At 37.7% G+C, this 22,702-nt stretch overlaps 2 protein-coding genes and 1 long non-coding RNA gene across 4 annotated transcripts; 1 reads left to right on the top strand and 2 right to left on the bottom strand.

Annotated features, from left to right (window-relative positions):
• Window positions 1–336: 336 nt before the first annotated feature.
• LOC110675288 (density-regulated protein homolog) lies at window positions 337–1,225 on the top strand. Its single transcript, XM_021839790.1, has 2 exons — window positions 337–448; window positions 508–1,225. Exon 2 carries the CDS (start codon window positions 509–511, stop codon window positions 1,130–1,132), a length of 624 nt encoding a protein of 207 aa, XP_021695482.1. The 5' UTR covers window positions 337–448; window position 508; the 3' UTR covers window positions 1,133–1,225.
• Window positions 1,226–8,782: 7,557 nt separating this feature from the next.
• On the bottom strand, window positions 8,783–9,512 carry LOC110675293 (DNA-directed RNA polymerase III subunit RPC9). Of its 2 annotated transcripts, none has more exons than XM_021839796.1 (2): window positions 9,361–9,512; window positions 8,783–9,299 (listed from the first exon to the last, which is right to left on the bottom strand). In XM_021839796.1, exons 1-2 carry the CDS (start codon window positions 9,366–9,368, stop codon window positions 8,915–8,917), a joined length of 393 nt encoding a protein of 130 aa, XP_021695488.1. In that variant the 5' UTR covers window positions 9,369–9,512; the 3' UTR covers window positions 8,783–8,914. The 2 variants fall into 2 exon arrangements, with proteins under 2 accessions (XP_021695488.1, XP_021695491.1); XM_021839799.1 differs by having other exon boundaries at window positions 9,343–9,495.
• A 5,520-nt stretch (window positions 9,513–15,032) lies between these two features.
• LOC5566748 lies at window positions 15,033–15,768 on the bottom strand. Its single transcript, XR_002498861.1, has 2 exons — window positions 15,528–15,768; window positions 15,033–15,452 (listed from the first exon to the last, which is right to left on the bottom strand). It is a non-coding gene; the product is annotated as an uncharacterized LOC5566748 (long non-coding RNA).
• Window positions 15,769–22,702: the final 6,934 nt, after the last annotated feature.

Below are 22,702 nucleotides of genomic sequence, written 5' to 3' on the forward strand. Positions count from 1 at the left end.
CGCAACGCAATTTTATCCACCCGCGATTTTCGCGCCTGGCTTGCCAAATCCGCTACAAATCCGCGAAAATCGCGAAATTCGCGCCTGTTGTAACAGCCCTGCATTTCAAAATGGCGGAATGGTAAATCTGACATATTGGATTACCTCCCTTTTAAATACCTTGGTCTGAAGCAGATAGCCCATTTTGAGTAGAATTTTCTTACCGTTTGTGAAATTGAAATCTTTAGCTTGTACACTCTACTCATCGCTAGATGGCTTTACTGGAGTCGAATTCTGGTACACCACAACGATGAATTTTGACAGATGAAAGTTGACGTCTCTGCGTGGGCCACTCTAATCAATCCACCGCACGCTTCGTGTTTATGCTGTTTATGTGTAAATTTTGCTCCTGCTCAGACATCGCCTAAAATAATAGTTTGATAGTTTCTCAATTTTCTCACAGAAAAAGGTAAGTTTTAGTAAGGAATTGGTTGTAACACGTATTAACGAAACCCGTCCTCCACGCAGGATGGTCAGTGAAATCCCGGAAAAGCTGAAAATCGGCCCCAAGGATGGGGTCAGCTATCCACTGTCGGTGCAATACTGCGGAAACTGCTCGATGCCTCTGGAGTACTGCGAATACTATCCGGAGTACGAGAAGTGCAAGCAGTGGCTGGAGAAGAACCTTCCGCTGGAGTTCGAGCGGTTGAAAACCGGCGGCGGCGCAGTGGCGGGTGGAACTGGAACAGCTGGAGGTGGATCCGGCGAGGGTGCTTCCGGTGGGGCAGATGGCGAAGGTGCGACTGGAGGAGGAGGCGAGGAAGACAAGAAGCGACAGAAACGCGGAGGCAAAGGCATGATGAAGACAAAGAAAGCGAAGGACGACGGACCGAAGAAGATTTGCCTGTCGCGGTCGGCTCGCGGCAAAAAGAAGTCCGTCACGGTCGTCACCGGAATGGCCACCTTCGACGTGGACCTCAAGGTGGCGGCCAAATTCTTCGGGACGAAGTTTGCTTGTGGCTCGTCCGTAACCGGAGACGACGAGATTGTGATCCAGGGCGACGTGAAAGACGACCTGTTCGATGTGATTCCGGAGAAGTGGCCGGAAATCGACGAGGACTTCATCGAAGATTTGGGCGATCAGAAGCGATAGAGGCCGTTGGGATCCAAAATGAACGTTTGCAGGGGTTCCTTTAGCTTCGAGTCGAGGCATTAAGCGTAATAAATTGTCTTTTAAATATTTAAACACATTTCTTAGTACAGTGGGCATCCGTTTTTGGGATCATTTTTCAATACTATTGAAATTTGTAATCTTGTCAGAAAGCTGCAAAATATGGGACTCTATTCCTTGCAACGACTGGTTCAAAATATTTAGCTGGTTAAACAAATCAGTGAGAAAACCTATTTTAGACAAAAAATTCTTGATCGTTGGGTGCTTCTCGTCAACCAAGAATGCATAAATTTCATGTTTGAGCTCAAATACTCTCCACAATGAATTTCCAAATGAGAGCCAACGAGCGCTGCTATAGAATAGCAAACTAGAATGATCGGCTCCCATGTCGTCACATAATTTAGCAAAAAATCTAGCTTTCATTGGACGAGTCTTCACATAGTTTACCACTTTCACAACTGTTTCAACAACATCGCTCATGTCTTTGCTGAGACTTTCTGCTGCCGATGCTTCTCGATGAATAATGCAATGAGTGTACAGAGCATTAGGAGCTTTGTTGCGAATCCGTGCTTGTAATCCTTGAAAACGACCAGACATGGCACGAGCTCCATCCGTGCAAACTCCAACACAATTTTTTCACGGAATTTCGTGCTCATCCATATACCGTTTTGACTCATATTCCGAACACTTAAGACCAACAGTGACTTCAACTGCATCTGGTAGGCATAAATTAGCTGATATTCGTGTAAATTCTAATTTCTTCGTAAAGTCTAACTGTTAACTGTTGGGACTGCCGTTAAAAATGTTTGTTCAAACTTGTTTAGTATTGTTTTTACGTAAAAGTTTGGAACAACATTTTGATCCACATGCCGAACACTGTGTTGATTCTGTCTCATATTCCGAACAGCATAAATAAAACGTGTCCAAATGAATAATTTCGGAAATAAATTTATTTTAGCTACTTTTACTGACCTCGAACTAGAGAATCATCACTACTCCCGAGGTATAAAATAGGTTTGAAGACGTTAAAATTGAGTTGCAAGTGACTGCTATTTTCTGATAATTTGGTGACATATTTCAGCGACACATTTCAACCTCATAGCCATACAAAAACCGAGTGTTCGGAATATGAGTCTGTTCGGAATTTGAGACAAAAAGGTAAGAATCAACGATGTCAAATCTGGCAACTTTTTTCAAATGGGCGAATCTAACAAAAGTAAACAAATCGAGCTTAAAGCTTTACTAGCATCAGTTCGCTACATAGTTTCATAAAAAGCTGAAAAATTGTAAATTTACTTGATTTTTCATTAAATAAAACACAAAAACAAATAGTCGTAATTGAAATTTGGTTTGCTATTTCTTACAGTGCTATTGCGCCCATTTTCCCGCACACCCAATATATGGTGACAAAAGGGCTAATCTAACATCTCATTTCAATTTTGAGCGTTTCATAAAATTGCCCCAATTTTGCGTTTAAATTTACTCATAATTGATGTCAGTAGTTTGTTAATGATAGTTAATGTGCATACCACTATTAGCATTGCTTAAAAGACCCCAAAACACATGCTAACTTAGGGAACAGACGGAGAGAAGGCTACCGTCATACGATTGTCTACATGTTTACCACCTACATATTTTTGCAGCTTCTTTATGCTAATACAAGTCAAGTAGAGGGAGGGCTGCTTGAATACACCTGGTGTTTGCATTGCACTTGTCATAAGGAGGTTAAAAGTTCGTCATCATCGAAGTCATCAAATCGATGCAATGATAACCCGTACTCTTTTACCAGTATCAGATTTTCAGCTGCACACATTTTAATCAATCAAATAGTAACATATTTACTTACCGCACTCTGCTAATCGCTGATGAATCGAAACATAATGGTTAATTATTAAACCAAAACACCAAAAGAACAACGTTCGGCCAGAATCCAATCACCCTAGCTGGAAAGATTAGTGTCGTCGACAATATAAACAGGTTTGATGCTTTACAGTGACGATTTTCTTACCTGTAGCAGGGTCAGATCTTCTGAAGCAGCAAGAGACGTGATAATATCAGTGAACAGCATTATTTTTGATTGTTAAATCACTGATAACACCGAAAATACTAATGCGTGCAGAAGGGCGCAATTGAATCTACTAACAACAGAAAGTCAAAACAAACAGGCTCAATTGACAGCTGACATTCCAATTGGACTCGCCAGACGGGCGAAATTGGATTCGAGATTTGACAGAAGGCGAAATATTTCAAGGGCGCAATCACAAATCATGTTCATTAAAAGGCGCAATTTTATTTTCTTTAAATTAAATGTACAAAATCAAAGTAAATTATTTGGGTATTGTTAAACTTATAGAACTACTGCTATTCAATATGGTGAATGATAATGCGGATCAAAAATGCACACCATAAGAAATAGAGAATTGATTTTCATTGGGTAAATTTCATTCTTCGATTACTCAATTCAACGTTGATGTCAATATCGCCCTTTTGAAGAAAGCACACAGAAATAATTCCTGCCCAGAGGTCCCTCCGGTAATCGGCTTGCAGAACATCAGGTCTTCCCAGAAGTTGGCTTCGTGGATAAATCGCACGTAACAGATCAGATGTGCGTCCTTGCTATTGTCCGTAGCTTCATTCAGTTGCAGAGCATATTCTTTGACTTTCAGTAGATCAACAAGCTGATAGTTGATATCTTCGGCCATATCAACGATTCTGCGACGAATCGTGTTGTTTGAAACCGGTACCTTCAGTAGTTGCTGACTTGCTTGTTCTCCGATCATAATTGACACAAGATCCATCGCGGCAGGTAAGATTAATTCTTCTGCAATTGTGTGAGGTTTCTTACACTGCGCAATTCGATACGCCTTTTTGTAAGATGCCAACAATGCGTTACTACGTGAGTTTGTCTCGAAAATGAAGCTTGCTGAAGTTTGTTCTCACACATTTTCTGATGGAAGTAATCTCTGTCTTTGTTGACCAAATTTGAATGCTGAGTTTCCAAATGTCGCTTTAATTTACTCGGAAGCATAGATTCAACCGACAGAAATTTAAGGCACACAACACCTTGCGGACGATCCTCACCATTTACTTCCCTATGCGTAAATCCAAATTCAAGATAGCTGTCGTCATACTTTCGCATCTTAGCTTTTCTTTTTTCGTCTTGCTTCTTGGTATCTTCATCCTGTTCAACATCTTTGGAATGTTTTGGGATCAGGAGTCGCTTCATGGTTGAGCTGAAAGATATCACATAATATTTTATGTAAAATATAATCTTTGACGATTGCTGTGGAGTTCTGTTTGATCTTCCGACCTTGACGCTTGCTCCTGCGGGAGCGGGTGACGAGGGCAGGATCAAACATGTCGCGCATCGGTCGAGTGAAGTGAAAAAGTTCCGCGATCGGTTAGTTCTGTTTGATCTTCGACCTTGACGATTGCTCCTTGGCAGTGCGTCAAGAAAGCCCGAGCAGTCGTCAGTTGTTTTCCATCTCGGACAAGCATGGGAAAATTCACTCACTCACCCGAACGCTACCGATAAAATATCTGCAAAGTATCTGCTGCCACCGAAGGTTCAATGACTGCCGAACGCTACTAGGGTGAGCGCAATCCCGACGAATCGCAAACGATTGAGATAAACCGAAATTGAAAGATATACGGAGCGGAGAGAGCACCTATCCGCTCTTGAATGGGGGACACGAAAGAACGCGTTGGCCATTCAATCTCTGAAAGCTTCCTGCGAAATGTACAAATTTTGCGTTCACTGAATCATTTCGCTTTTTGGATTCCCAATTAGTGAACGTTCTTCAGCTCTCAAACACGAATGCCACTCGTGCGGAATTGGAATGTAAAGAATCATTCGCTACAGCAATCGGATGCATTCGGCACAAGGAGTGCGCCTATTTTCTCTGAGTGCTTTTATATAGCCGAGCAAACGAGTTAAGCTGAATGTGGATTGTTGCTGCTCAGTCAAGGATGACGGATCAATTGGTGAGCTCGTTTCATGCTACTATTTCTAATCTATAAAATATGTATGACTGCACATTTAATCGATACAACGGTAGGACGTAAATATGATTTTTCAACAAACTATGAATGGTTCGTCACTGTGAGTGTCGACATAAACTCTAATTCATGAATTATTTATGTTTAACATTTTTTTTTTGTTTTCAAAACACCCCTTTCTTTTAATCTTTATTTTTGTAATTATAAAAAAAAACTTTGAATGGTTCGACACTACAAGTTTAGACTTGCGAAAGGTTCACTTTATCCAACAAACTTTGGATGGTTCGCCACTGTAAGTGTCGGCATAAGAATAAGAGTGTTCTATGATGTTCCAGCCAATCGAGTTTTTGTTTCTTTTCAAATAAGTAAAATATAATAACACATGCTTTCGTCCTGACAGCTGTAGGAATGTTACATTTAGATATTTGTTCAACAAACTTTGAATGGTTCGTCACCTCAAGTGTCGGCAAAATTTTCCTTTACATAGAAATTATAATTTATATTTGACAAAAAAAACTATTTATCATGGTCTAATCACTTATCAAAGTAAATCCTTTGACCCAACGATCCTCCCCATTAACAAACATCCTTCCCAGTAACCTTTGTGGAGATGCAGAGGCAAACACGGTCTCCAAATAGCAAAGGTTACACACTAACATTCCTTCCCCCAATCCCACCTGACTGCAAGGAAGGGGCCGGCGCCGTTATTGACCCTGTATAAATAGAGGCACTGAATTATGCACACTGAAGAAGATTATGGCCAATCCCAGCCGATCTTCTAGTTGATTCTTTGTGCATTTTCACTGACTTCGGTCAATCACGGAATAGCAACCATTGATACACAGACAAACAGACGTCACACTCTCATCATTGTCCATCGACCACCTTTTTAACGGTCGATTTGAAAATATGGTAGGTGGCCAATCCACCACCCGCAGCGCTCGCATCGTTTTTGTTCGTGTTTGACGTTTACACACTACCGCCATCTGTTGGCCCGTCGGCCAAACACCGATTTTAGCATTGGGCGTACATGTCCTTGTGACTATCAATTTGATCGAGATTTGTTTTAAGTGTTACGTCTGTTTGTCTGTGATTGATATGTGTAGTCAGTCTAAGCTAAGCTAATATAATCTTTGACGATTGCTGTGCTACTTACAAGTTTATTTTTCGTTAATGTTCACTTAAAACACCAGAAAACAAAAGCAAGTAAAGCGATTTAAATTTAGTTTGACTCGTGAGCTGTCAGCATCAACATGAAATCGTTTGTAATTATGCTCTCACTTTCTCTTGCATCCTATGCGGCATGCACACTCTAAACATTATTCAAACATTGCATGCGCTAATAATCACAAATCCAGCTATCAGGACGAGCTTCAAACATAAGTACACTGCTAAAGTATCAGGAAATATAGGCAAATCTTTTAGAAATTGAGTTGTTAAGTTTTGAAGAATTAAAGTTAGTTCACAAAAACATAATTAAGTGTGAAGAGAACTATTTTTTATCGTGAACGCTTTTAAACGTGAGGAAACAACAAACGCCACCCGACCGCTCTCCAAAAACACTCCTGTAGTTGACGAGTTAGTAGAGAGATACTTTCTCATACCGCTCACAAAACCTAATTGAAAAATACAATTCTCGCATAACATGTGATCTCGCCCTAAAAGCCATTGGTAACCGATTGTGTGGCTCCTTGTTTCTAAGCAAATTGATGGACCAGGATGAAAACTATCACCACTAGGAGACATCTTTTCTTCATCGTAGCATTGTTGAATAACGTGTAAATCATTTCGTTTACTCGGTAATAACAAGCTACACATTCGGTTACCAATGGCATCTAGGGTGAGATCACAAATTATGCGAGAATTGTAACTTTAGGCTTAAGCTAGGTATGCTGCTCAGCTCAAGAAAAGTAAAAATTTCTGCGGAAAGAAATGGTCAAGAAATTTTCTACAATGAGCCCCATTTGAATTGACATTTCTTTTCAACTGCGTACTGCGATCAAAGAAAAATGCTTTTCTTGAGCATTTCTTGCAAGAAAATTCCCACGCATTGAGATAGGCGATTACTTTTCTGTTGAAGTGCATACTTCCCATTAGGGCATTGAACAAACATTTAATGCGTTTGCTTCAGAATGTTCATAATCGAAAGCGATCAGTGAATTAAAGTTTCCTTCGATCTTTAAGGTCGGTTTGCTACTGACAAGAAAAGGAATCGCCTATCTCGATGCGTGGAAAATTTCTCCCAAGAAATGGTCAAGAAAATCACTTTTTTCTGATCGCAGTACGCAGTTGAGAAGAAATGTCACTTCAAAGAGGGCTCTCTGTAGGAAATTTCTTGACCCTTTCAATCAAGGAATTTCTTTACTTTTCTTGAGCGAAACACCATACTTAGCTTTATGAGATAATTTTCATGTCAGTTCATAATTTACACGCGGCGCACAGTTTGGAAAGTACTGTATTAGGGTAATGTGTCTTTTAAGTCTCTATTTCCAATGAAAGGTATCTAAAGTTTCTATTTTATCGAAAATGGTCCATTTTTTCCTTATTTTGTTTGCAGTAAATTCTGCTGCGAAACTCTAGAAGCTCTTGAAAAAACCGTCAGAAATAATTTCGCGTTTATTTAACTGATTCTCCACGGAATTTCTTTTTCAGGATTTAACCTAATGATCTTAAGAGATTTGATTTTCATCTGAAATACCTTCAGAAATTCCTACGAGGATTTATCCATTTTTTTTTCTAGAGATTCTGTTGCGAACATTACAAGCAACCCAAAGATTTTTACTCGTAGTCAGTATAAATGCGTTTTTAGTAATACTTCCGCCAAACTAAATGGTTTAGTTGTTCGATTCAAATGAGTGGTTTGTTCCGTGGAAAGTGTTTCACTCGAGTCACGTCACTGTTTGAAGTGCTGCATATCGTGGAACCTGGTTGGAGCCAGAACTGATGCTTCTCTCCCCCAATAAGCAGTTATCCTGATTCCGTGCCTGTCTACAGGTTGGCAAGCTGTCGGTCGATTCCGAAAGGTCTTCTACCAATTCTTGCTGCAATTCACATAGGATTTACAGAAATACCCCAGAATAAGTTTCTCCAAATACCCTGAAATAAAATTTTGTGGGTTCTTCTGGAAGAATTTTCACTGGAGAATTCCTCGAAAAATCCCCGAATGAAATCCAAAAAGAATCCCTGCAGAATGAGACATGTTTCGGCAAATGTGAGATTTCACAATGTCAACCAAATATCTTAGCATTTCATTCAATAGTAAGCAATAATTATTGAATATCGTACAAGAAGCGAACGATGAAAAATACATCAATATTACCTACGTTACTGCTTTTCGTAACTAAATGCTTGTTAAGCTTATTATGCCTCGCCTACCCTAGTGGCTAACCCTCCAAGGGCGGAAAGCCGCTTTCATAAAGATAATTCGGTTTATTCTACGACTGGTGTGAGGTGACAATTGTCGGTGTCGTATAGCGAGGTGACAATTCTCGACTCGCGGGAAGTGACTCTCCATTTGATTTGCACGGCGAGTCACTTCACTCGAGTCGAGAATTGTCACCTCGCTATACGACACCGACAATTGTCACCCCACGCCACTCGTAGAATAAACCCAAATATTAATAATCAAGTTAATGTAAAAGTCAACAGGCCATTCTCACATTTAATAGAATAGTCTTCAAACTCTACGCGGCCAACATAAAATGAATAACATATTTCTTAATATAAGAAACGATAGGACGCCAGCACAACCCTCAATGGGTTGGTTTACTCTTGACCTTCCGTCTGCTGACTCGTTCCGTGCACCACCGGCAGCTTGGCCGCACATTCCAGTATGTGGTTCACCTGCTCGTCGGTCAGCCGTTCGTCCGAGTCCTCGATCATGATCTGAATGTGGAGCGCCGAGCCGGGCGGATCGTTAATCATCATCAGGCACTCGTTTCTGGTGAGATTGAACTGCTTCATGGCCTTCAGGAACTCCACGACCGATTCCGCGGTCTGGTCCCTGCACGGGGTGTCCTCCAGGTACTGGAGCGTCTCGTACGTGATGGTGGCCAAATTGCGGAGGCCGTGCTTTTTCTTGCTGCTCTTCATGTTTTTCAGTGTCGCCATAACCTCGAAGTTGGTCAGAATGGAAGCGTTTGGGTTGACGCTGAAATCGGCACATTATGCATGATTTGGAACATATTACTTGCCTGAGAAGTTCGACTTACATCTCCATTGCGGAATTCGGATCTTTTCCGGGCCAATACGATTGACAAGGCTGTAATGTTTTCCGACTGGTTTAGGGATAAAACTTCAATTTTGTTTTGATTTGGACAAAATAAATGCAGCAAAACGTCAAACAGATCAAACAAAAAAAAATAATCACAGGATTGGGCGATTTCAATCGCGATAAATATTCAAACCTCCGTATTACCCAAGGTATCAAGAAGAGAGGTAATCCAATCGCCAGATTCTTCACTCAGAAATAAATTAAATATCGCGTAGCTTTTCAAAAGGACCAATCTAACATATTGATCTTGCCAAGAAAAACGCATTCAAAAAACAGAATGAATAATTTTAAACTGTTCCAAAGTGGTGTACACGCTAAGAAAATATTATACTAGATGACTTAAATACCATTCTAAAATCATATTCGGTCTATTCACTCATTGCGATGCATTTTAGTAAATTAAGCTTGGCTAGAATAAACGAATTTTATATTGGTAAACGATTATTCGGGAATTATGCATCAAATGCTTAATGTCCTTAAACCCTGTGATATGAATAAAAATAGCCATTTTTTAATAACTGTAAACAAAGCCAGAAAAATTCAACGATGTGGATTTTTGCATGTATCTCATTTATTTAAATATTAATCATATCGAGTTCTGTCTTATTTTTGCTGCCTATTCGATTCCATTAAAATTCATTTTCCGCATAATTGCTGGAGTTCCTTCCATCTTACTCACGCCGACTGGAATGGATGAGGTCTTCCATCAAATTAACTGGAAAAATTTGACAAAATTGTGACGAAATTCCGAACTGAATACGACAAACGAACTTACCTTCATTCGCGATATTAAAGATTCCATATTTTTTTTTTTTTTTTCAAGTACTGAGATCTTGACCGCTTCCTGAGGCAGCTTTCCTGGGGAAAAAGCCCTTCGAAGATGCTGTTTCCGGTGAGAGCCAAACACGGCACAATCGCGAAAAGACCGGCATCGTGGCTGGCGGGGATTATTCAGAATCGGCATTTTCTTAAACACATTTCTGTTTTTTTTTATCAACGAGTTCAACTTAAGCCACAAACAACGAAATTCGAAATGACACAATACTTTGATTAACAAGAGAAACTTGCTAGAATGTGTTTTATTTACGGAAAATTCTAAATAACACGGTGTGACGAGGAGACTGAACTGACCAAAATGGCTTTCATAAGAGCATCTTTAACGGGGGCGACTATTTGGGTGATTAAAATGATCACCCCCAGAGTTGTCATTTTAGTTTAGTCACTCATTTTCACACCGGTGGCTACCATATTTAGTGGGTGATATGAATAAAAAATTTTGAACTTTACTACATGTAGCATCTACTCAAAAACAAAATCCACAAAGTTTACTACACTTTTGGTATGAATAAAAAACTTTTCGAACATGTAGTACTTACTACTTTCGAACATGAGCAGTGACTGAAGCTGCACGTTAAGAAATTTCCATTCAGAGTGCAGAGTGATTCTGCACGTAAAGAATAATCTATTCAGAGTGACGCTTAAAATTAATACAATCATGCATATGAAGAAAATGCATGGAATCTAATCGATTACGCGACAATTTGCACAAATCATGAAGGTGCTGTTATTTGACAAGATTTGTAGTGTAATTTTGCGATTAGTCTGGTATTCTCTTTATGTCTATGATTTTATGATGATGGTACATCAAAGAATTTTCTGGGTGGTTTTCGGCTTTCGCCAACGCCGATGATTTTTTGAATACTAGCTTTATGAAGAGATCTTGAGATTACAGCTATCAAATTTGGAACCACATATTTTCTAGCACCAGTTCTGAGATTCTGGTGAAATTGCGGTAGAATTTTGATGCTCCTCGTGTGTTTTCTTAACAGCATGTTGAATTCCGATGTTCTAAGTGTTTCTGTGATATTCTCGTTATTTTGGTGGGTTTTCTGATAGTATCCTTAGAATGTCTAGAACTTAGAATGTAGAGATTTTTATGAGAATTGTAGTGATTCCATTGGTAGTCGTTAGAATTCAATGAGGATCTCCCCTAAAACACCAGGGTTCCCTTTGAAATTATTAAAATTCTTAACGATTCCACAAAAAATCCCATTGAAATCTATAAAATATTTACCGACATTCAAAACGTTTATATTAGAGCTTTACTTTGAAATTCCAACGGAACTGGAGATCAACGGAATCTTAAAGGTTTTTACAATAATAGGGTCCTAAAGCCCTGTCCCAATTTTAGTGCCAAACGCATAAGTTTAGGTCAAAAACATATGTTTACTCAATTTTTCAATGTTTTCCGATGGTTTAAGCGCAAAAAACATGTTTTAAGTTTTTTTTTAAATTTAGTCACACTCCTTGGTTTAAACTCAAATTTTGGGTGTATTTTGTTTTCCGTGTCCCTTCCGAAATGTCAGAAAAGAACAACCCCGGTGTTAAAAAGTTGAACCCCTGTGGTATTTTTGTCGACTAAGCGAACGTCAAACATGATCTCAAGTGTCAAGGTTCATTTATGGATCCAATTTTTAAATTAAAGTTTTAATATGATTTATCCGATATTTGAGCGGGAAAAAATGCTAAAGTAGTTGCAGTAACATGCTCTTTCGTAATATTAAATGAAAACAAGATTTCATTAAACATTTTAGGACCCTATTACAAAGATTGATTTTCGGAAATACAAATATTCACACAATAATTCGCAGGAATCCCACCGCAATCTCATAGATTCTTACAGAAATACCGTCTCAAAGATACCCACAGAATTCCAAGAGATAAATATTCGGAATCCCATTCCCACCCCAATTCTTGAGTTTTTACCAGATTCCTAATATTTCCGCAATATTCCTAGAATGGTATTTAAATAGGGTCCTAAAGCCCTGTCCCAATTTTAGTGCCAAACGCATAAGTTTAGGTCAAAAACATATGTTTACTCAATTTTTCAATGTTTTCCGATGGTTTAAGCGCAAAAAACATGTTTTAAGTTTTTTTTTAAATTTAGTCACACTCCTTGGTTTAAACTCAAATTTTGGGTGTATTTTGTTTTCCGTGTCCCTTCCGAAATGTCAGAAAAGAACAACCCCGGTGTTAAAAAGTTGAACCCCTGTGGTATTTTTGTCGACTAAGCGAACGTCAAACATGATCTCAAGTGTCAAGGTTCATTTATGGATCCAATTTTTAAATTAAAGTTTTAATATGATTTATCCGATATTTGAGCGGGAAAAAATGCTAAAGTAGTTGCAGTAACATGCTCTTTCGTAATATTAAATGAAAACAAGATTTCATTAAACATTTTAGGACCCTATTTTCAGAATTACCATAAAAAAACCGACATCCCTATCGGAATCTCAAAGTTCCTACAGGAATTCCGGAATTCAAAAGGAAATCTGAGATGTCAGAATTTACACGTAAAATTCAGAATTACTTTATCAATATCTGAATTCCTATCGACATCCTAAAATTCCTAGAAAATAACATAATTATCGTAATGCCAGAATTTTCGTAACCTCAGAATTCCTTTGCAAAACTCAAAATACCTTCCGATATATCAAAACTCATATCGGGTGATATGAATAAAAAACTTTGAACTTTACTACATGTAGCATCTACTCAAAAACAAAATCCACAAAGTTTACTACACTTTTGGTATGAATAAAGAACTTTTCGAACGTGTAGTACTTACTACTTTCGAACATGAGCAGTGACTGAAGCTACACGTTAAGAAATTTCCATTCAGAGTGCAGAGTGATTCTGCACGTAAAGAACAATCTATTCAGAGTGACGCCTAAAATTAATACAATCATGCATATGAAGAAAATGCATGGAATCTAATCGATTACGCGACAATTTGCACAAATCATGAAGGTGCTGTTATTTGACAAAATTTGTAGTGTAATTTTGCGATTAGTCTGGTATTCTCTTTATGTCTATGATTTTATGATGATGGTACATCAAAGAACTTTCTGGGTGGTTTTCAGCCTTCGCCAACGTTAGTGATTGATGATTTTTTAAATATTGTGTATTTCTTTCACTACTGGACTGCGAAGTGCGGTCTCATAAGTGCGAAAGTGAGAATAAAAGTGCGGGATTGTATTGAATCTTGTTGGTGTCTTCAGAGCACTTATTCTTCGATTTACGAAGAATAAGTCCCCCGAAGACACCTACCCGATTTGATGCAATTGCGCATTTTTATTATCGTTTCCGCACTTGTAAAAACTTCTGCGATAGTCCAGTGGTGAAAGAAATGCGCAATACTAGCTTAACATCTATGAAGAGATCTTGAGATTACAGCTATCAAATTTGGATCCACATATTTTCTAGCACCAGTACTGAGATTCTGGTGAAATTGCGGTAGAATTTTGATGCTCCCCGTGTGTTTTCTTAACAGCATGTTGAATTCCGGAAGTTCTAAGTGTTTCTGCGATATTCTCGTTATTTTGGTGGGGTTTCTGATAGTATCCTTGGAATCTCTAGAGCTTAGAATGTCGAGATTTTTATGGGAATTGTAGTGATTCCATTGGTAGTCGTTAGAATTCAATGAAGATCTCCCCTAAAACACCAGGGTTCCCTTTGAAATTATCAAAATTCTTGTCGATTTCACAAAAAATCCCATTGAAATCTATAAAATATTTACCGACTTTCAAATCGTTTATATTAAAGCTTTGCTTTGAAATTCCAACGGAACTGGAGATCAACGGAATCTTAAAGGTCCGTCTCAAAGATACCCACAGAATTCCAAGAGATTAATATTCGGAATCCCATTCCCACCCCAATTCTAGAGTTTTTACCAGATTCCTAATATTTCCGAAATATTCCTAGAATGGTATTTAAACTTCTAGAATTATCATAAAAAATCCGACATCCCTATCGAAATCCCAAAGTTCCTACAGGAATTCCGGAATTCAAAAGGAAATCTGAGATGTCAGAGTTTGCAAGTAAAATTCCAAATTAAATTATAAATATCTGAATTCCTACCGACATCCTAAAATTCCTAGAAAATAACATAATTATCGTAATGCCAGCATTCACACGGATATTACAAATTGCTACTGCCGGTAATCTTACCGGAATCTCAGCATTGGCGGTGCGAATACCCGCATAAACCGGAACCATATTGACACAGTTTACCAAACTATCCACAGCCATTTACGACAATATCTAACCAGTTTCCTATACCATCCAAAATAACAATAAACCAACACTACCGCGAACGGTTTCGACAGTTTGGTTAATTGTAAATGGGAAAATAACAGTGTGGGGAATAGGCGGTTAAGTTATGTAACCAAAATTTGCAATGGATAGTTTCCCAAAGGGTGGTTATACCATCCATTTCCTGGCGAAATTGCTGTACGACAAATAGTTTGCAAACTGTTAAATCATATATATCTATCGATAAAAAAGAATATATGTGTAATTATAAGCTTATGGTGCTTTATTGTGTTTTAACCCTATGCTGAACTGTTCCGTTATGTTTATACAATAAGTTAACTACAATGGAATTATACCATTATCCATAAGCAATAAAACAAGCATATCGTGTGAAACAAAATTATATCAATCAAAATATACAGATATGTCGATTGATGCCTATTTTTTGAAAGCAATTTTCGATCACACGTGCAGCTTGTTTCATTACTTGTAATTTAAATAAAATAAATGAACAAGTACACTTTAATTTTAAATGTTATTATTGAGCATTTTACTCTCTTACACTTTACATACATTCACTTCAGCCGTATTCATCATATTATTTGCAAATTTTCCGCAAAATGAGCCCATTATTCCAATCCGGCAGCTTCGCAACATCTTCGTAGTGATACAGGCGTCCGTGATAGCCGAATGGGACGAGTTCCGGACATTTTCTGCAGGTCATCAAATGAATCCACGGCTTACCTGATTCTTGTAATTATCAGGCAGCAGTCACCAAAGCAATGAGGACGGATTTCGCTTGCCTTCTCATTGAGTTCAGGTTGTGTCCGGTGTGTTAAACGTTTTCGTTGCTTGTTTTGCCCGTGGAAGTGACGACAGCATTTTTGGCTGATCTCGCAGAAATCCTCTTCCTCGTTTGAGTGCATCCAAATTCTTCTGAAAAAAAAGGAAATTATTAGCATATTACATATTTACCTATGGACGGGACAAACTGAGGAAAAGATTACTTACCAGTGATTTTGTTTCCGGTTCCAGATCAGATATTTATTTTTTTCAACGCAACAACAAAAAGACGCAAAAAGTAGCAGAAAAGTGCAAACTCATTTTTTTTTTTGTTTTTTTTTTCTTTCTAAGATGCGTGGTGACAAACACGCTAAAAATACTCTGCACAGTGAAAGTGAAAGTTTCATACCGATTAAATGTTTTTTGGTCTTTTTGCACATTCAATTTAAAATAGGAGATCATCCAAGCATTATTATGTTTTTTATATACTTGTGTGGAAAAGACCAAAATATATTCATCGCTATATGAAATGTATGAAGCTATGATCATCAAAGTGTATGCTTAGCGTGCATTAAATTGAATTATTGCTCGTACAATTCGCCAAACTGTGAAATAAATGTTATATATTGTGAAATGCTCTTGTGGAGGTGTGTTGCATAAATAGAAACGAAAATCATTTGCCAGATGGTGGCTTTATGTTGTTACTATTTCTAGCGAGTTTTCGCTCCAAATTGTTCAACTATTTTTGAATCCTTTCATAAATTATCACTATTTGGAATGTAGTACTCGTAACATTTTTTATTATCCGAAGCTGTCGATTTCATTCTGTTCGACATTAAAGAGATTGTTTGTGGAACATTAACATTAACAGATACAGGAAACTTTCTGTTTGAAATATAATGTGAACTGTATTTTTCTATGCGGGTAATTTCGTAACCTCAGAATTCCTAAGCAAAACTCAAAATACCTTCCGAAATATCAAAACTCATATCGTTTTCCTATGATTTTACTCAAAAGTAAATTATTCCATTCAATTCCGCAATCTCAAAGCATGTGTAGCAACCTCTGAAGCTAACTACCAGTAGCTTTGTAGTAAATGCTACCTTTATTCATAGCAATGCGTTGTTTGTAGTATGTTCGAAAGGTGTAGAAAGGAAAATGACACAAACATGTTCCACTCGTGTTCCACATATAGCGTTTACTACCGAGAATGTAGTAAACTCAACTTTACTACATTTTATTCATACGGCCCATCGTTTTCCCATGATTTTTACTCAAAAGTAAATTATTCCATTCAATTCCGCAAACTCAAAGCATGTGTAGCAACCTCTGAAGCTAACTACCAGTAGCTTTGTAGTAAATGCTACCTTTATTCATAGCAATGCGTTGTTAGTAGTATGTTCGAAAGGTGTAGAAAGGAAAATGACACAAACATGTTCCACTCGTGTTCCACATATAGCGTTTACTACCGAGAATGTAGTAAACTCAACTTTACTACATTTTATTCATACGGCCCAAACTCGTTTCCGTACCGGTCGTTGCTTTTTGGGTCAACATATGAGTTGTGAAAATAATGGTGATAAATTCAGGTTGGGAATTTTTGTAACTCTGCTGGAATATCTATTATATTCTGGTGCAGAATTATTAGAATTCCATCGGAAATTTTTGAGATTGTTTATGAATCCGAATGGATGCTAATTTGATTGGAACCCTTGCCAATTCTGCCGAAATCCTTGTAAATCCTACAAGAAATATTGCAAATTTGACCGTAATTATTGTGAATCCGACTAGAATCCTTGGGATTCCGACTGGAATCCTTGGAACTCCGACTGGAATCCTCGGGATTCTGACTGGAATCCCCGGGATTCCGACTGGAATCCTTGGGATTCCAGTCGGAATCCCGAGGATTCCAGTCGGAATCCTGGGGTTTCCAGTCAGAATCCCGAGGATTCCAGTCTGAATCCCGAGGATTCCAGTCGGAGTTCCAAGGATTCCAGTCGGAATCCCAAGGATTCTAGCCGGATTCACAATAATTACGGTCAAATTTGCAATATTTCTTGTAGGCAGTGAACCAAAATTTACCATCAAAAACTGTAGTGAGCGTGACAATCACACATAGACTACCAAGACTTTCATGCAACAAAAACTTTCATGTGTTACTGAAAATAAAAGTCATGCGTGACTGTGACTATTTTTTGGTCAGCAATAAACGTATCATGGTTGTAATGAATTACTGTAGTAGACGTTAATCTGTATTATTTGTCTGTGGTATTATCATAATGTGCCACTCACAATGTGCACCGATTGAAATATGTTTTTCTTTTCATTCTTGTATCAACCAGCCGCACCAGCTTGAGGGCTGTCCATAACTCACGGGTTATTTTTCTATTTTTAGACTCCTCTTCCTTCGTCGGTCGGTTTTTCGTCTATACAAAAAAAAATGTGCCGATCGTGATCTTTGGTCAAACAAACTACCCCCGCCCTTCTCCCCCCATGCATGACCACGTTGTTTATGGACAGCACCTTGTGCGAGAACGGCTCGAAGCAGAAACCTACGAATAAAGAGGGTAGAAGTAAACCTAAAAAAACCCTGGTGCTCCGTTTGTGCCACTTTTTTGTTGCTTCCAATGAACGCCCTCTCCTCCAATGGACCAATGCACGGGTTCAGTCGTTGACGTTTGAGCGTTACCATGGTAGCTAGTGAATACGGCACCGCTCAAATGTCAAATTAGTGAAGGTCCATGGACTAATGCACGAGTTCACTAATTTGACGTTTGAGCGGTGCCGAATTCACTCGTTGCTATGGTCACGTAATAAACACGGGACCGCTCAAACGTCAAATAGTGTACTCGTGCATCGGTCCATTGTGCAGCAGTGAAAACGCAGTTGTGTTGAAGTGGCGATTCGGATCAGAAGCAAACAAATGAAGAGTTGTCGCTACGATCGCAGCTGCGTCGCACAGTGGCCGCATCCCATACAAATGCTGGCCAAAAGTACAATTCTCACTCAAAACGTTCAAAATTGCTAATTATTTGACAAAACATGATTTTTAGAGGTAATTTGATAGAAATAGTCGCTGAAACAGAAAATCGATATTTCCGGTACATTTGACAGAATTTGTTTAAGATAGCACATTTTTGTAATTCAATCAATGAAATCCGTATCCAGATCAAAATCAAATGAAACGTCATTCTTTTGATGCCAATTTGAAGTTAAATATCGTGGGCAAGCTCGAGGTGGTTTTTAAATCTTTTCGGGAGCTTATAAAGGTAAAAATTGCGATATTTATATCAAGTATGATGATCTAATGGGCTTGCATTATTTTTGAAGGAGCTCTATGTTATACACTTCTTGACATTTTCAAATGGTAAACATGTCAAATATGGTTTAAAATATCTTCAAAACAAAGCTTAAAGTATGTTCTTTCAAATGAGACCGGTTGAGAAAGGTTTGGTCATGATCTAGTACAGAAACCGCAATTTTTGTAGAACAACCTTCACGACATTTGAAGAATTCCAAAGGGTCAATTTCAGCTGACATCTCTCCAGGTCACATGCTGTGAAAAATCGAAATATACACCGATCGATCTGAAACTTTGGGGAATTGTTATTCAATACTGAAGAAATCAAGAAAAAATATTCGAGAAGGAATTTGCAAGCTTCATTTCTTTGACTTTTGGCCAGCTTTGGGCCACTGTGCGTCGTGATTGTTTTTTACATTCATTTCGCATTCCCGTCATCCACAACAGCATAACGTTCATGGGAGGCTGAAAAGAATTGCACGCTACTCTTATCCATGTCAGGTAATACATTCATGGCTGCAGTAAGAATGTATCAGTAGCAACCTGAATGTCACAAATGAATGTTTTGAAACCTCTTGCATGTGAATGTAACAGCAATGCGACAATAGCATCAAAAATGTATTATACGCTTCACTGCTTGTAGGATTTACAAGGATTTCGGCAGAATTGGCAAGGGTTCCAATCAAATTAGCATCCATTCGGATTTATAAACAATCTTAAAAATTTCCGATGGAATTCTAATAATTCTGCACCAGAATATAATAGATACTCCAGCAGAGTTACAAAAATTCCCAACCTGAATTTATCACCATCTTATTGGCCCAGTACAGTCAACTGACGTTAGTTTCTCCTCCTCTCTCCGAAGTAATACCACAGACAAACAGACGTCACACTCTCATCATTGTCCATCGACCACCTTTTTAACGGTTGATTCAAAAATATGGTAGGTGGCCAATCCGCCACCCGCAGCGCTCGCATTGTTTTTGTTCGCGTTTGACGTTTACACACTAACGCCATCTGTTGGCTCGTCGGCCAAACACACCGATTTTAGCATTGGGCGTACATGTCCTCGTGACTATGATTTTGATCGCGATTTGTTCTAAGTGTTACGTCTGTTTGTCTGTGGTAATACTGTAAGGTGATTCCTGGGAGTAAAGGATCTAAGGCCAAGGGTAATATCTGTGCATTCTGCACTTTACTTGAGAAATTCAGCAAGAATTGCTCACGTACACTGCATGGGCTGGTTTTAGTGTGTCGTCGGTGGTACGGCATCCCCACACAGTTGTCCCCATGTAAAAAAAAACGGAACCTTTTTTTCGGTGCTGCCGATTGATGTCTGCAATGGTCAGAGAAAACTTTTTATTATGGCAAATCATTCCCAAGTAACCACAAGCATTATACCATTGCATTAATTTGGTCGAAAGTCAACATTTTTTGCATTAATAATGTTATCATGCATTTATTCAATAACTGTCAAGCAATGATGCATTTGATTAACATTATAAATGCTTTGTAGCATTATTTTAATATAGCATTATGCTAAGCGTTTAGAGTGAATATACAGTTAGGTTGTCATGCAAGATTACATAACCTCATTAAACGCACTCGAATCTGTAATAAATAAGTAAGACGATCGAGCACGTTCGCACTCGCTCATTACGTTTTGTGGGATATGGAAGAATAATTAAATGACTTTCTCTCATCTCGAACCTCCATTTCATTCAGTATTGTTGTATTTTATATATGAGATTCTTTTATTCATAAGGAGCGAAAGGAAATGTCGATCAATTTCTCTCCCCTGAATTCTGTTTAATGCGCTAGGGCTTTGTTTTGTGGGTTAAGTCCTGTTATTTCCTCTACGAGAAAGAATGGTGATCAAATTCTTTCTATTGATGTTTCATTTGTTGAGGAAAGGAAATCAATCGCCAAAGAGAATTCTTTCTATTCGGAATAACTAGGCGAAAAGTAATGTTAACACACACAAAGGCTTCGTTTATAAGGAACTTTTATCCTACCTTATTACATCAGCAGCTTTAGCACAGGACACCAACGCGCCAGGCATCCAGCACACCATCATCCTAGTTGTGAGTTCGAATCCTGATTCCAACAAAAAAAAATATCATTAAGCTGGTAAATAAAACCATTGAAAGGTAGTCAATGGATTCATTGTTTTGTTTATTTTTAACGCAAGCCCTAAACATACAATATTTTAAGCTAATATACATCATGAACCCTAAATATACAAACATAAATGCTTTAGTAGGGCTTGTGCATTAAAACTGCTTTACCAAGTATTGCATTAATTTGGTTGTTGTGGGGCCGTTTTCCACTATAATTATGCTTTATAAAGCTCTTAAAGGTTATGTCACTTTAAAACAAAATCTTATAGCACACTATAGAGCAAACATAAAGTATTCATATATAGCTTCGTGGTTACTTGGGTTCTATCACACTTATGTGCAGGAGAAGTACTTACCGAACCAAGGAATATCGACGCATCGTGTCACTTCAGACGTATGAAATCCTGCGACGCCGCAAATGTCTTATGTAACAGTGCAGCACTCGTAACTTGGAACTAGTTATAAAAAACAAGTAAGGTATCTTGGGGTAAGTGGATACAGAAAATTCAATAGTCAACTTCATTATTATGTACAGCTTACGTGAATAATGTAATTTATTTTTTTTTTCTGTGGATAACAAATGAGGGACTAATATACTCCAAATCGTCATTTATTTAGATTTTTCTGATTTTTATGTATTGAATATGAGGGACTTGAAAATTTGCGCCAAATGATCCACTAGCCCCACCATGGTGGGGTAAGTGGATCACCACTAAAAAAAATCTATACTCAAAACATATATGGTGTAATTATGTATACTAAGAATGATATTGCTCTCGTTCTTGTTATTACTGCTAGTGATGTTATGTTTAAAAATAAAAAGCGTCTTTATCTTATCAAAATATTATTAAAAATATGTATACATTAGTTCACACTAATTCGAACAAAAAAAACATTGTAACTAGAATTATTTGGAAAAAAATCTTCTATATAATCACATAAGTTATACTGAAGTATTGTAGGATTATTCCTAGAGATGTTTTCGAAAAACAATCGTAGTTTAAAAATATTAGTTACATTTATTTTTGTTTGACAAACTGAAATGCTCTTATTCTATTCATGAATGTATTTGTATCATCTGTCTAGAACAATTTATATGGTCAAATAAGGTACGAAAATATGTTTTCAATTTGAAAATTTGTATATTTTGCTCTTCTGCAACTCAGCTTTAATAAACCGCGAAAAGTTTAGTTTGAATTTTGCAATATTCACTATTTTATATTTTGTTATACCAGAAAGATTAAATTAATTTTAGGTGGAATAATTCAATTTTTCTATAGTCAATTAGACAAATTTAAGCTGATGATGAGAAAAAGTAAAAGCAAAACAATATTTGCGTGTATTCAAACTTATTCAGATTATCGTAAGCAGTCTGACAATAAATGATAATAATACTTGATCCACTTACCCCACCCCATTAAAAAGTGGGGGTAAGTGTACCATGTCCAATATTTCTGTATTTATTAATAAAAATCACTTATTTTTTATTGTAATTCATTCAATTAGAACTGAAATGTTCATCATGCGTTGAAAAAACTAGTAGAATTTGTTTTAAGCCAGAGATACAATGGATTTTTGATTGATGGTAAACAATTTTAAAATTAATTGATTTTGGCAGCCAACAACTTTACTTGTGTTAGTGTACGTGAAGTACCAGTTTTGCATTAGTATCAGTGTGGACGTATGAACATAACCTAAAACGAAGCAATGGTGTGAAAACATTCAACATATTCAAGTATTTATGCTCAATATGGACAAATAATCCACTTACCCCACTGATACACTTCCCCCACTGTACCTTAGTTTTGTTGATATATCCCAAGTAACCATAAGCACGAATAATAAGCCCTTAATCAGCATCATAGATGCGTACATGCATTATAATAGCACCATAAATGCTTACACACCTTATAACAGCACTTCCGCTGCATAGAAACCCTATTACAGCATCATTAATGCTTCTAAGCTTGATGCATACAGGC

This window comes from Aedes aegypti, chromosome 1 (assembly GCF_002204515.2).
Source record: "Aedes aegypti strain LVP_AGWG chromosome 1, AaegL5.0 Primary Assembly, whole genome shotgun sequence".
Taxonomy (NCBI): domain Eukaryota; kingdom Metazoa; phylum Arthropoda; class Insecta; order Diptera; family Culicidae; genus Aedes; species Aedes aegypti.

Coding starts and splice junctions, on each gene's coding strand:
- LOC110675288 (XM_021839790.1), top strand. CDS start 509: ATGGTCAGTGAAATCCCGGAAAAGCTGAAAATCGGCCCCAAGGATGGG.